This window comes from Phodopus roborovskii, unplaced genomic scaffold (genome assembly GCF_943737965.1).
Source record: "Phodopus roborovskii unplaced genomic scaffold, PHOROB, whole genome shotgun sequence".
In the NCBI taxonomy this organism is placed as follows: domain Eukaryota; kingdom Metazoa; phylum Chordata; class Mammalia; order Rodentia; family Cricetidae; genus Phodopus; species Phodopus roborovskii.
The window spans coordinates 3269321-3283071 of NW_026126603.1; the positions used below are offsets into that span (position 1 = coordinate 3269321).

Below are 13751 nucleotides of genomic sequence, written 5' to 3' on the forward strand. Positions count from 1 at the left end.
TGGGATGGCCTTTCACTGGGCAAGGGGAGATCAGAGGTTTCAAGGTTGCCACAGGTGTTTCCCACATCTACTGTTTCACCTAGGATTCCTGTCAAAATGGCTCTGCCCTATGGCTCATTTCTCTCAACAGACTATGTGCTAGTATACTCATTCGCCTGGAGGTCAGAAGACAGGTATTCACTTCCAGTCCTCTGCAAGTGCAGCAAGCACTCTACAATGCTGAGCCATCCCCACAAGCCCTGTTATAAAGATGTAGAACTAGTTTGCTATTGTTGTCTTCTGCAACCTCAGTAAACCCAGGGTTCCATGTTTTGAAACTGCTTATAACTAATTCATTAAATTTGCAGTCCTGGGAGCTGAACCTAGATCCTCACACATACCAGGAAAATTCCCTGCCACTGACCTTTATCGCTCAGCCAAGGGCTCCAGGGATCAATGGATCAAGTGAGGAAGTTCCGTAGGTACCATCAGAATGGCCCACGTGTCTCAGTGAGTATCACCACACATCAGGGTATATTCCAGATATCAGGGGCCTTACTTTTCCGACATTTGAATGCAAACGAACTCTGAGTAATTCCCTCTTCATCTGGCCCCATATGTTTCAGCCATGGTTACCAGGGAGCCACCCTCCTTCAAGCAGATGCAAAGAACTCATTGAAACATCCCATTGGCCTCCTGCACCCTGATTCAGGCTGAGTATTCTTCATAGCACCTCCTTGGGCATGGATATTGGAAAGGACACTTCAAATCTGTCCCTGCCAGGGCCCCCACCAACTACAAGCTCACTTCTGTGGAGCTTTCTGCCAGGTGCCAAAAACATCTCCAGTGCTCTGGCCAGGAGCAGCCAGTGGAAACCACAGCCAGAACCCCTCCCTCTCCCCCCCCAGTGGCACCCCAGCTTCCTGCCTCCTGTTTCTCTCTCTTGCCTGTCTGCCCTACTCAGAAGTGAGGGCTCACTGGGCAGCAGCTTCAGCAGTACTGGGGACTCCAAGCCACCTCATCTTAGCATCTGCCCTGTGGTCTCTGGAGGTGCACTACCAAGATGTCCTGGAGACAAGTCATCCTCCTGTCATCTTTCTTGGCCGTGGTGCTCCTGTGTAGTGAGTATGGGAGGACCGAAGGGTGGGCTGTGTTGGCTACACAGTAAGACCTTCTATACATAGGTCAATTTGTTCAGGTGGCATAGGTAGGAAGGAGTATGTTTATCAAGGTAGCTATGCTCGTTGTGTGTGTGTGTGTGTGTGTGTGTGTGTGTGTGTGTGTACAAGAAAATATAACAGAAAAATAGCAAAGGTAACAAATAGGAAACAAGTCAGCTCATATGGTAGATTCCTATAAAGATTGCCTATGTGACTGGTATGCAGAAGGGCAGAGGGCCCCAAATGTAGTCTAATAAGCCACTGCACCCAGGCTTATTGAAGCCCCACTGGGACCTCTGATGCTACAGCCTTTCCCTAAACCCCACCCCACAGTGCTACAAGAGGGGACCAGTGCTTCTGTGGGCAGCAGACAGGCAGCCGGAGACCAGGCAGCGCAGGAAGGTGAGTCTAGGGGCTACCCCTACATGTGGGACAGACGGATCTTGCTCCCCTACCCATGCTGGTTGTGAAGAAGCACTTTTCTGGTTTCAGGTATGAAACAGAAGATTTTCATGCAAGAATCGGATGCCTCAAATTTCCTCAAGAGGCGTGGCAAGCGGTCTCCCAAATCCCAAGTTGAAGTCAATGGTAAGGATGCCAGACGGTCTCCCTCCCACAATGGACTACCAAAGCCTCTGATATTAGGGGGACTAGAGCTCTATATGAGCAGCAGTACTATATTTTGGGCTAATGAGATGGCCTTATGGTGTAGGTGACCCAAATTCAACCCCTGGAGCCCACATAGTAGAAGGAGACAAGTGACTCCTAGAGTTGGTTTCTGACCTCCACATGCACGTTGTGGCATGCTTGTGTCCCTAACAAATGAAATAGAAATGTAGAAACAGTATTATATTTCACCGGTTATGGGTCATAGGTTGGATTAAAGTGGCATCAAGGTAAGGAACAACAGAGACTATGCCACGTCAAGAGCCCCAAGATGTAGTCAGAAAGTGAAAAACAAAACAAAACAATACAAAAAACCTGAGGGGAATGTCTGCGGGGTCTGGAGGAAATAGGCCACTTCAGTGGGCCTTAAGCAATAGTCGCATGGTGCACCCAGGACAACAATGTGGCCCTCCCTCTGGGACGGTACTCAGGACCTAAGTGCTGGGAAGAGTAAGCTTGGTGACGGTTCTGCTGCTGAGTGGCCTCAGCCACTTCCTCCCTCTGATTTCAATTTCTTTATAAACCAGGAAAGAGGCTGAGGACAAAGTATCAAGGGAGGGGGCTGGCATTTTTGTTCGTGTTTGTTTTTCTTCAGTTTAATTTTCTGTGAATTTTGGCATCTCTGGGACTCTGAAGTCTCTGGTTCTTGACCTTCTGACCCAGGAGGCATTGGATTTTCCTACCCTGAACTGATTCTTCTGAGCCTCTGAGCTCAGAACATCCTGGCTGAGTCTGTGGCTTGATTCTTTGCTTGAGCATGTGGATGAATGAACTCTTTGTGTCCCTTCCCACGGGCAGCAAGCAAGGTGACTTCTTGTTCAGTAAAAACAGCAGGATTATTTTCAAATGATGGGGAAGAACGGGGATAGAAACGCTTGCAGATGATTCTTTTTTTTTTTTTTAATTTGAGAAGTCTAACCGACCACAGTAGGAAAATCGCCAGACCACACACAGGTTGAAATTTGAAGCAGGCCAGTGTCCAGCAACACTGAAAGTCTGTGCTGGAGGTGTAGTCCTTGATTGCAGTCAGACTCTGGCAGACTCTGAGGGAGGAAACTGGTATGCACAGGCAATTATCTTCTGTCCTGTGAAACTGATGATTGAGAACAATGCAGTTCATGATTAAGCCTGAGGTCTCTTCCCATGGATGGAAGCTCAGTCAGGTGGGCAGTGGGGGAGGTGCTACATATCCAAGTGAATACCCTGGACTTCATATTAGCAGTCACCAGACCGACCTCTGTGGACAGATAGAGGAGAATCACCTTGGAATTAACATGAATTTGGAACTGTTTTAGAATAATAATTGGATGGATGTATATTTGTGTGTATGAGTATGAGCGTGTATATGAGAGTATGAGTGTGTGTGAGTGTGTGTGTGTATGTGTGTGTGTGTGTGTGTGTACATACATGTGGAGATCAGAAGGCAACTTCAAGAGTTGTTTCTAAAGTTGCTGTCCACTTTTCTTTTTGAGGCAGAGTCTCTCAGTAGCCTGGAACTTGCTAGAGAGTCTAGTCTAGCTAGCCAGCAAGCCCCTTGGACGTCTCTTCCATCCCACCTCTGGGATTACAAGTGCATGGCACCATGCCCAGTTACCTTCAAAAAATGTACAAAATGTGTATGTTGGCACATCCTATAAAACACCATTTGGGTAGAGTGTGAAATTCATTCATTGTTATTGTTACATCAGATGTTCAGTTTGGGGATGGTTTCTTTTATGATGATGTTCTTCAGGAACAGGTAGTCACTCACGATGTCCTTCCTAAAACCTGAACACTCCTGCAGCAGCTTTCCGATATCTGGAGCCACATCAGAGCTTTCAGGGAGTCAGAAGGGTGACACTGCCAAGCAAGGTGTTCTGGGCCAGGCAGCTGTGTGGCTGGCCTCCATTAGGTCACCGCACCTCCCTGAGCCCTAGTCACCTCCTGAGGAATCTGTAGGATGTGAAGAAACATGGGACTTCTCTCAGAAATCTGTACTAAGGCAAATCCACAGATAACCTTGTTTTAATGAGTTAATTAGTATTCACTTATTGACTTATTAATATAAGCTTCTTGCTTCCAGGAAGGAGTTGAGGTTTTCTTTCTTTTTTCTCTCTACTTCCCTATTTCTTTTTTTTTTTTTTCCTTTCTTCCCTCAACAAAAGAAAATAAACAAAAACCCCATTCATTGATTCACAATGTGTGTAAGGTCAGAGGTGTGCATGAGCGTGAGTGTGGAGGTCAGAGGAGAGTTTGTGGATGCTGATTCTCTCTTTCCACCTTGTAGATTCTGGGGCTCACACTCAGGTTGTCAGGCTTGTTGGTAAGCACCTTGCTGCTGAGCCATCTTCCTGCCTTCCTCTTCTCTTCTCTTCCCCCTGTCCCCGATACTCCCCCCTTCCCCAGTACTAGGTATTGACTTCAAGGCCTTGTGCATTCTAGGCAAGTCTAACACTCCATATAGTGGAGTGGTGATGGGTACTGTGGTTGCCTTAGCTTTTCTGCTTCTCTTTCTTTTCTTGCATATCAGTGTTGGAGGGCAGCAAGCACTACAGTCCAGTCTGTGATGTGAAGGGACCCATGCCTTGAGCATGTGAGGCAATCTGATGGGCCCATCTTCCTGAAGTGCCTATGATCCATAGGCCTCCAGTGTGCGTTCCAGTTAAAGGACACAAGAACCTTTAAGTAAAGGACTTTAAATATCATCTTCCAAAGCATCACAGCTCTCAGTCTTTTATTACAAAAGCTGTCATGCTTGGTAAAAGCTTATTTGAGTATTATTGTTATTTTGCAATGTCGGGAATTGAATTTTAGGACTTGCACATTCTAGATAAGTGCTGTATAGTAGAGTCATACTCCCCATCCTGCTGACACTTGATTTCACATCCTCTTTAATTGCACAACAGGGTCATCCCTCTTAAGAAGTGGGAGGATAGTATCTTTCTTATCAGCCTTTACTTTTTAGTGGCATTTATGCATTTATTTTGTATATGTATATACATTTTGTATGTAGAAGGTGCATACCTGCTATGGTGCACACACAGATGTCAGAGGACAACTGGTGGGAGTTGGTTCTCTCCTACCATGTGGGTCCTAGGGATTGAATCATGTCATGAGGCTTGGTGACATGCACTTTCACCCACGGAGGCATCTTGCCAGTACCTCATATCTACTCTTCTAATCTCAGTGCTAATCCCACATCCTGACTAAGACAGGTGCTCAGACTGGACTAGAAGATATTCAGTAATGTGAAATTATCTTTAAAATTTTTAATTTTTACTTTATGTATTTGGGTGTTTTTGTCTGCATGCATGTAGTATGTTTATAGCATGCATTCCTGGTGCTCATGGAGGCCAGAATATGGGCACTGGATTCCCTGGAATTGGAGTTATCAATGGTTGTGAGCTGCCATGTGGGTGCTGAGAATCAAACCTAAGTCCTCTGGAAGAGCAGTCAGTGCTCAACTGCTGAGCCATCTCTCCAGGCCCAAAGTTAACTTTCAATCTGATTAATATTTAGAGAGTTCATTTCCCATCATGGGAGTTCAAGTTTCTAAATGGCCTGGTTCTTGGATCACACCACTAACTTTGTGACCAGAACCAAAGCACTGTCCCCTTTTGGGCCTCTTTCTTCTCTTCTGCAAAATGGATAGATCGGCCTGCCAGGCCCTTCATGTTTTACAGTCCAGGCGAAGCATAAGCCATTTCAGCAAAGTGCTTGGTCACTACTCTTCACATCAGATCCAGTCTCTCGGATACAGTGTGGTATCCCTCACATACATGCCCTCCTTGCTCCTTTCTCAAGAGCAACTCTGTCTTCACAGCGGAAAACAGACAGAAGCTGCGGGATGATGAGCTGCGGAGAGAGTATTATGAGGAACAAAGGAATGAGTTTGAGAACTTCGTGGAGGAGCAGAGAGATGGTAAGAGCTCCCCAGCAACATCCTTGGGGGAGGAGGACATAGAGAGGAAAGCCCAGGCTCGCCCCCAGGCTTCCCTGATGTTGACTGGAGGAGGGAGGCAAGGGCACAAGACCCATTTTCAGGTCCTCTCCATGGTAGTTGTGAAAAGAACGAGTCACAAAAATGGCTATGCAGACTTGGAAAGTTGTGGAAGAGGACAAAGGACACATGGGCTTGGGGACACACTGACTTGGGGACAGTGGAGATTAGGGAGTTATTGGCTCCCCATCTCTGGTTTAAGAATCACTGTGGATCTAAGCACCTAAAACTGTGGCTTGGCTCCTACAGGGTTGGTGGGTGGATATCAAAGTCATGATCATAAGCTCCTTAGAAATCAATGTACCAATTCTGAGTGCTACTTTATCCAGGAAAATGAAGACCACTTACTTACCTATTCCCTACAATCAGGGTTCTCCTTTTCTTTTTTCATTTTCATGTGGGCACGCTCACGTGTGCACATGTGGAGGTCTGTGGTTGATGTCCTGGATCATCCTCAATCATGCATCCACCCTGTTCACTGAGGCAGGGCTGCCTAATCAAATGTAGAGCTTGCCAATATGGCTAGTCTCACTACCCAGCTTGCTTTGGTGAGACCGTCTCCACCTTCTGAGGCTGGGGCCATTGTGGCCACCCAGCAATCTACATGGATTTTGATGCTCTGGTCTTCACACTTGTATGTGGCAAGTTCATTATCTACTAAGTGATCTCCCCAGCCTATAACAACACTCTGGTCAAGAGAACTGAGGACACAAAAGCACTGGTCCTTTTTCCCATGTCTTGTACCTGACTTCTAAAATCTATACTCCATCTTGGCTTATGCACCCAATAGCAACATAGGTCCTGAAAGTTTTGTGGGGCTTTTTGGTTTTGTTTTTGTTCTGGCATGGGTTTCTGTGCCTTTACTCATCTGTTGGAAGTGCCCTTTTTACTAACCCTCCATTCTTGTCAGTAGAGTAGAAAAGATCTAGAGAGCCCAGGGTCTCTGATGAGCCAATGGACACATCTTTCTACCTACAGATCCAATCTGCCCTCAGGACATGCTCACACCAGGGCTTGGTGGAGGAGGTGTGGGTGGGGATAGTTCAGAAAGGTTCTGTCTGAACCACAGCTGACTAGTGCTCTCAAGTGTCACCTACAGCAAACATCCATAAAGACACTTAATGGAAACAGGGGGAGCAGGAGAGGAAGGAGGAGAGATGGAAGGAAGGGGAGATGGGGGAGAATGAGAATGGGAATATTTCTCTTTGGGTCTTTTCCAATTTCAAGCTTGACATGACCCTGTCTTTCGGAACCTCCTTGTGCACAAGCTTAGGCTTTCATTCCGGTTTTGTCGGCTTTCAGTTCTCCTGGCTTACAGGCTCTGATGGGTGAGGAGGTCCTTCCTCTAAGGGCTTAGTGAAAAGAATACTGCTGCTGGGTACTGAGGGCTGAAGCTGTGCCCATTGCCCTGCAAGTGGCACCTAGATAAGCCCTGCAAGCAGGTGTTGGCCTCGACTCCTAGGAAATCAAACTTTCTTGGGAACATAGTATAAGGAACAGATTGTCACCTCAGGAGCAAACTTCCGTTAGAGGTTTGTTGGCCTTGGCGAGTAGCCTGAGGCGAGCTGTCTTTTTTTAAAACCTGAGGATTTAAATCCAAATTTCCATAAGTGTGATTTTTTTTACTCATACTATGGCTAATAGCACTGGACACAGTGCCATTTTAAATGTTTCTGGCCTTTGCCAGGCCTTATGGTGCTGGTATGGAATTGAAACAGGGGAATCTCAGCTTTGAAGCCAGCCTGGGCTACATAGTGAAACTGTCTCAAACAAACAAACAAACAAACAACAAAAACACACACACAAAAAAAAATCCAAAAAAATCAAGCAAAATCATTTTCAAATTTCTAGAAACTATATGGAAAAAAACCTGTTTTCTCTTTCGTGATGAGTTGGAATATGGGGTTCAGAGTATACTAAGATCGTGGCCCTTGAGACCCACCACAGAGAGGCACAGCAGGGCAGGGGCTGTTGGGGACTGTCACTAGCAGATTTTGGCATTGAGCAGTTGTATGACAGTATCTGAGACAGTTTCGTTTTATAGTTTGAAAGAGTGAGGCTAAAAAAGGCACACAACCACACATGGTGATGTTCTGGGAGCCACCCTGGGATGGATGCTCAGGCCTCGACAGCAAGCTGCTGCTCTTCTCCATCATGGAGAATCATGGAGGCCTTGGGGGATCCTCCCACCGGTCCACTAGGGTGAAGGAATGAGCAGGGAGAAAGAGAGTGACCTAAGGGTCTCTCCAGAGGGGGGAGGGGAAAGAGAGACAGTCTAGCTCACCACAGAATTGATTCTCGAAAGAAAGTTGAACTCATTACCACCTTACTCCACCCCTGCTTTTTTGTCCTGAACATCTGTCTCAGCGGTCCAGCTGTCTGGGCTGTTACCTTGCATACATCTGCAACTTTTTTTCCCCTGTAAAATACTTTTATTTATGTGATTTTTTAGGACCCTGGTGGCGAAAAATAACAAATACTGAAAGGTATAAACCAGATGTAACAATTTGCAGTAAGGTACCCTTTTTGAAATTATTAATTAAATTTATTTATTTTACATCCCAAATGCAGTTCCCCCTCCCTTCTCTCCTCCCATCCACCTGCCCCTCTCCCCCAGTCCACTCCTCTTGTTTCTGTTCAGAATGAGACAGGCCTCCCATGGGTGTCAACGATGCATGGCATGCCAAGTTGAGATAGGATGGAGCCCCTCCCCTAATAGTAAGGCTGGGCAAGGCAACACAGTATGAGGAACAGGTTCCTGAGAGTCAGTCAAAGTGTTAGGGACAGACTGCTCCCACACTAGGAATCACACAAGTAGATCAAGTTAAACAACTGCCACACATATGGGCCCAGGTCAGTCTCAAGTTGCCAGCAATTTTTTCTTCTGAGCTCCATGCCAACGTGCTTTCAGCTAGCAATCTTCTTAAGCCACTGAAAGTTTGAGCTTGCCCAAGTGAGCTGCTTCCTGAAAGGGACACATGATCAACAACAAAAAGGTGCTTAATCAGCATCAATGTTCAAGTTGCCTCTGGAAGAGGAGTTGCTCACTGAGCCTGAGAAATGTCTGGAAGGCTAAAACCCCTGCCAAGGCTGGGCTCTGTGTGTACCTGGTTGTCCCAGGTACCAAATACAGGAGGGAATTTCAGCACCAAGGGGAGAAAGCATCCTATAGGCTCACACAGAAGTGAGACATCCTCAGTAGCCATGGTGTCTGACACTTATGTCACCTGTCCCTTTCCCAACTAGTTTTGACAATAAAATTTTATTTTTGAAGCTTAGAAGATATAGAAGGGGCCAGGTATGGTGGCACATATCTATAATTCAAGCACCCAGGAAGTTAATGCAGGGGGATCATGAATTCCAGCCTAAGCTGCATAGTAAGATTTTATCTCAAAAAAGCAAAACAAAGCAATTTATAGAGAACAAGTACCCATGATGCATCACTCCATGCTGTCAATAATGTCCACTTTTGTCCTTAAATTATTCTGTTATATTTGAGTGTGCGTATGTGCAGGTAGAGGTGAGAAAGCAATTTGTGGGGGTTTGTTCTCTCCTTTTATGTGGGTTTTAGGAATGGAACTCAGGTTGTTACCCCCAGAGAAGCCATGTCACTGGTCCTCATACGTAAGTTTTCAAGGCGTGGCTTGTGTTCCCACGTGGCCATTATGTTACTTGTTAGTTTGGTGTCTAGTCATTTGTTTTAGGCAGTGATGGTTAAGACTCCTGCCCTCCTTGCTGGCAGTGTATTAGAGGTTAGGCAGTTTGGACGCCTTAGTTTTAGTTCTGTTGGCAACCAGCTCTGACTTTTATCCTCTTGCTGGCTCCAAAATAGAAACCTTTGTACAAATGCTCATCGGCCCCTCCCAGCTCTGTCCCTGGCACACAGGGACACTCAGCTCCATGTCCCTTCAGCAGATGCTGTGGCTGTTCAAAACCTGCAGCTGAGTTGGGTGTCCTCTAGTCTGCACAATGACCTTTGCCTTTTCTCTTCAGAGCAGGAAGAAAGGACCAGGGAGGCAGTGGAGCAGTGGCGGCAGTGGCATTATGACGGCCTGTACCCTCCCTACCTCTACAACCGCCATCATGTCTGACCTCAACCTGAAGCAACTAGGGGAGTGGGGTGTGAGACATGCCACCAGGTCCCCTACACACCTGCCTCTCTGCAACAGATAGGCCCACAAGGGGAAGCTCGGGGACTGCCCAGGCCAACAGCTCCTGGGAATGCACACCCTTTATTCTGATGTCTTACAATGCCTGGCTTTTGCTTCTTTGTGGGTGATTCCTTCCTTCCTTCCTTCCTTCCTTCCTTCCTTCTTTCCTTCCTTCCTTCTTTCCTTTTTTCCTTCCTTTCTTTCTTGAGAGCTACCATCTGGGTTTCTTCCCAGCATCAAATCTTTATGAATTAGAATTAGAACGCCCATAAGATAGGACAGTTAAAAGGATTGCAGCAAACAGATTTTATTTAACTTTGCTTATGGCCTATTAATAAACATGCTGAATCAACCTTGTGTATCATTGTAAGATGGCTCCAAGGGAGCCAGCCATGTGTCCAAGGGTCATGCTGAGCACATGCTGTCCCACTGAGCTACACCTACCACCCTATCTTTAAGAACTGAAACACTAGACAAGCAGAATGGAGGAACCACCTTCTTCCCAGCGCCTGGTGCTCTTCTTTCAAAGCTAGGGGAATCCAGCCTGGAATACAAGTCCCCTCACAGCAAAACCTAACCCACGTCCAGTTCATAGTGGCATGACATATTTCTGTAGTGCCATGGGTACACAGCCATCTCTCTTTTCTGTGGAGTATTTGTGTGGGCTTCTTTACTGGAAGCTTCAATATAGTGGTCATGATGCAGGTTGGTCCAATTTCCACATGAGGAAGTTTCTCTGTGGGATAGCAGGTGCTTAGAGAATTTTCTGTGTTTTTATGTTTTTCCTCCATAACTCTTTTCATATTGAAACCAATGTCCCTAACTTTTTATTCAGTAAAATGGTGAAATACGGGCCCTAACTTCTACAAATTGTAGTATCCATGATTTGAAAACATTCACAGGTAAGTCTCTGGGAAGGGGCCCTTGAAATACACACTATTGCCAGGTGTTGGTGGCACACGCCTTTAATCTCAGCACTCGGGAAGGGGGGTGGGCAGAGGCAAATAGATCTCTGTGAGTTTGAGGCCAGCCTGGTCTACAGAGCTAGTTCCAGGACAGGCTCCAAAGCCACACAGAGAAACCCTGTCTCAAAAAACCAAAACAACATAAAAAACACCACACTATTGCTGGTGCCATCTCACTTTCCAGACCTCAGCAGCTTATCAGTATACACTCACCTGCACGGTTTGCATATTCCTACACACAATGCTTCTGGGTGAGGCCTAGCCCCAACAGAAAAGCTGTTCAGGAGCCTAGCTGCTATAGTTTGACTTTGGACTATCTATCTGCAAAAGCCAGGTATTAAAAGATTAGCATTTGATTTTGTGCTGCTAGCAGGTAGTGGAAACTTGTACAGGTGGGCTGAGAAGGAGGTGTTCTGGGACAAACACCTCATGGGGATTGTGCACCAAGAAATGAGTGCCGTATGCTCCTGCCATGATGAAAGGGGTCTCACGCAGAGCCACAGGGCCAGTTGACCATGGATTGAAGTATCTAAACCAAAAAGGAACCCAACTCCTTTCTCTTTATATCCTGCTTGTATCCAAGTGTTTATTGTAGGAATGGAAAGCTAACAGTTGTTGCTCTACATTGCCCTCTGGACATGCCATGCATGTAAGTTAGCATGCACTAACACTGGGGAAAAGTGGCATAAACTAAAAGCCCGGCAGGCACTTAAATATTTTATAGCTATTTTTATTATGTTACCTGAGGATGCTGAGGTTACATGAGAGGAACTGGCATTTTGATGTTGAGATAAATCTCAACAGAAAGGATTTGACTGGTTGACTTCTATCTGTCAGCCTCTCATCCAAACTGGAGAAAACACTTGGGTTTGAGAAGAGCAAAGTTCAGAGATGCTCTTCTCTGATTTACTAGGTAAGAGACTCACACAGATTCCACCTGCTTCCCATCCCATCCCAAAGGGACAGAGTAAGAGCCCTAAACCATTTTCTAATTTTAATTCCTAAGTTTGTTCTCCGTGGGCGGCTCCTTTACATACCTGATCCACTTAGAACTCCCAGGCCGACCCATTTTCATCCATCCCTAGGCCACCAAACATGAAGGGTGGTGAGCCTTTCTAATGGGGATAATGTGTGGGCAGTGAGGCAAGCTTAGCCTGGTGTGAGCTCAGGTGGCTGGATTGCATGTTGTTGGGCTAACGATCCAAGGGAGGTTGGACTCTGGCTCCTTTTGGTTGGCCAGGAGCTGGATGACAACACAGGCCTTGAGAACTTATCCCTTGGATGAGTAATTAGGATGACAAAGTGCTTTCTAAATTGGCTACAGTTGTCTCTTGGTATGAGAAGACTGGGTCTCAGAGTTACCAATATCTAAAGAGGCCAGTTTCTATACAAAGCATGTACAAGTAGCATTTGCCCATAACCCGCCCCCCCCATTCTCTTCTATGCTCGTTTGTCTATAGATTATACAAATGTAATACAATGTAAATAGTATTATTCTCAAACTATTATTTTGAGAACAATGACAAAAATGTCTGAAGCCAGTGCAGATTCAATCTTCGTTTCCAGTGTTTTCAGTCTGTGGTTGTTGAGCTGGTGAATGCACACCCAGATGGGAAACAGAAGAAAGGCCAAGTAATGCTCTCTACTTTCTAGGGAGACAGGGTCCTAACCTGGTTGACCCTGTCAATTTGACCCCCTTTCATTCACACCTGGTTGGCATCTCCTCCCACAGGCTAGTGGACGGGTAGATGGGCCATACCACACAGCCACCAGCCTGTTGTGTCTGAGGGAAGCAATAGATGTCCAAAAGTAAGTCAGATTTGGGAGAACAGCCAGTTTAAAAAATAAGTTTAAAAAACCCTAAACAGTCTGCCCTTGCCTCTTCAATGGCTGCAACTTGGCATACCGACTCTAGATAAAGAATTCTGGCAGCAGGGGCTAGGAGGAATTCTTTTACCTCACTTACTCCAGGCCCCAACAAAGGGTCCATTATACTTAAGCTTTCAAATTCAGCCTAGAACTCCTTCACTAAAAGCCAAGCACTATCATTCCCTGGTGATGATGCCAAAGGTAATAGGACCAGGAATCCTACTAATTTCTATCAATCAGTTTCACATTTTTATTTACAAATACTGGCAGGTGGGAGCTGAACTGGAAGGCACATGCCTACCAAGTTCAAGATCCTGGGCTCAATCCCAGCACTACCCCAAAGACAGGGACCAAGGAAACTATGATCTAGGGGTGATTTTATTTACTCAGACTTCCAGGGAAGAGGCTGGTGATTTCTCAAAGCCCCACAAGTCTTGTATTTTCTGTATACTTGTCATGTGCATCCCTGTTTGGTTGGGTTACTTAATTCATTTATTTTCAAACAGTAGTGTTCTAATGCTTTGCTAAGAGCTTCATAATTTGGTTTGGTGAGATGGTTCAAAGAGTAAAAGTGCAAGACTGATGATGTATGAGTTCAATCTCCAAGACTCACACAGTAGGACCAATTATTGTCAAGTTGTCCTCTGACCTCATGCACATTAGCTGAATATCACTTGCTATATAGTCTTTAACTCTTTTTAAATATACTTAATGAAGTCATTCATTCAAAATAAAAAATATGGCTAGTGCAGATCATTCTCTAGACCAGAGGTTCTCAGTGGTCGTGACCCTTCTGATAAACTTCTATCTTCAAAACATTATGATTCATAACATAGCAAAATCAGTTATGAAGTAGAAATGAAGTAGTTTTATGGTGTGTGTGTGTGTGTGTGGGGTCACCACAACACGAGGAGCTGTATGTATTAAAGGGTCACAGCATTAGGAAGGTGGAGAACCACTGCTTTAGACCATACACAACAAT

General features: G+C 45.6%; 1 protein-coding gene across 1 annotated transcript; it reads left to right on the forward strand.

Moving 5' to 3' along the window:
• The first annotated feature begins 922 nt into the window (after positions 1-922).
• On the forward strand, positions 923-10106 carry Ucma (upper zone of growth plate and cartilage matrix associated). Its single transcript, XM_051205845.1, has 5 exons — positions 923-1100; positions 1473-1541; positions 1632-1727; positions 5608-5706; positions 9778-10106. The coding sequence occupies exons 1-5, from the start codon at positions 1043-1045 to the stop codon at positions 9873-9875; spliced, it is 420 nt and encodes a 139-aa protein (XP_051061802.1). The 5' UTR covers positions 923-1042; the 3' UTR covers positions 9876-10106.
• The last annotated feature ends 3645 nt before the right edge of the window (positions 10107-13751 follow it).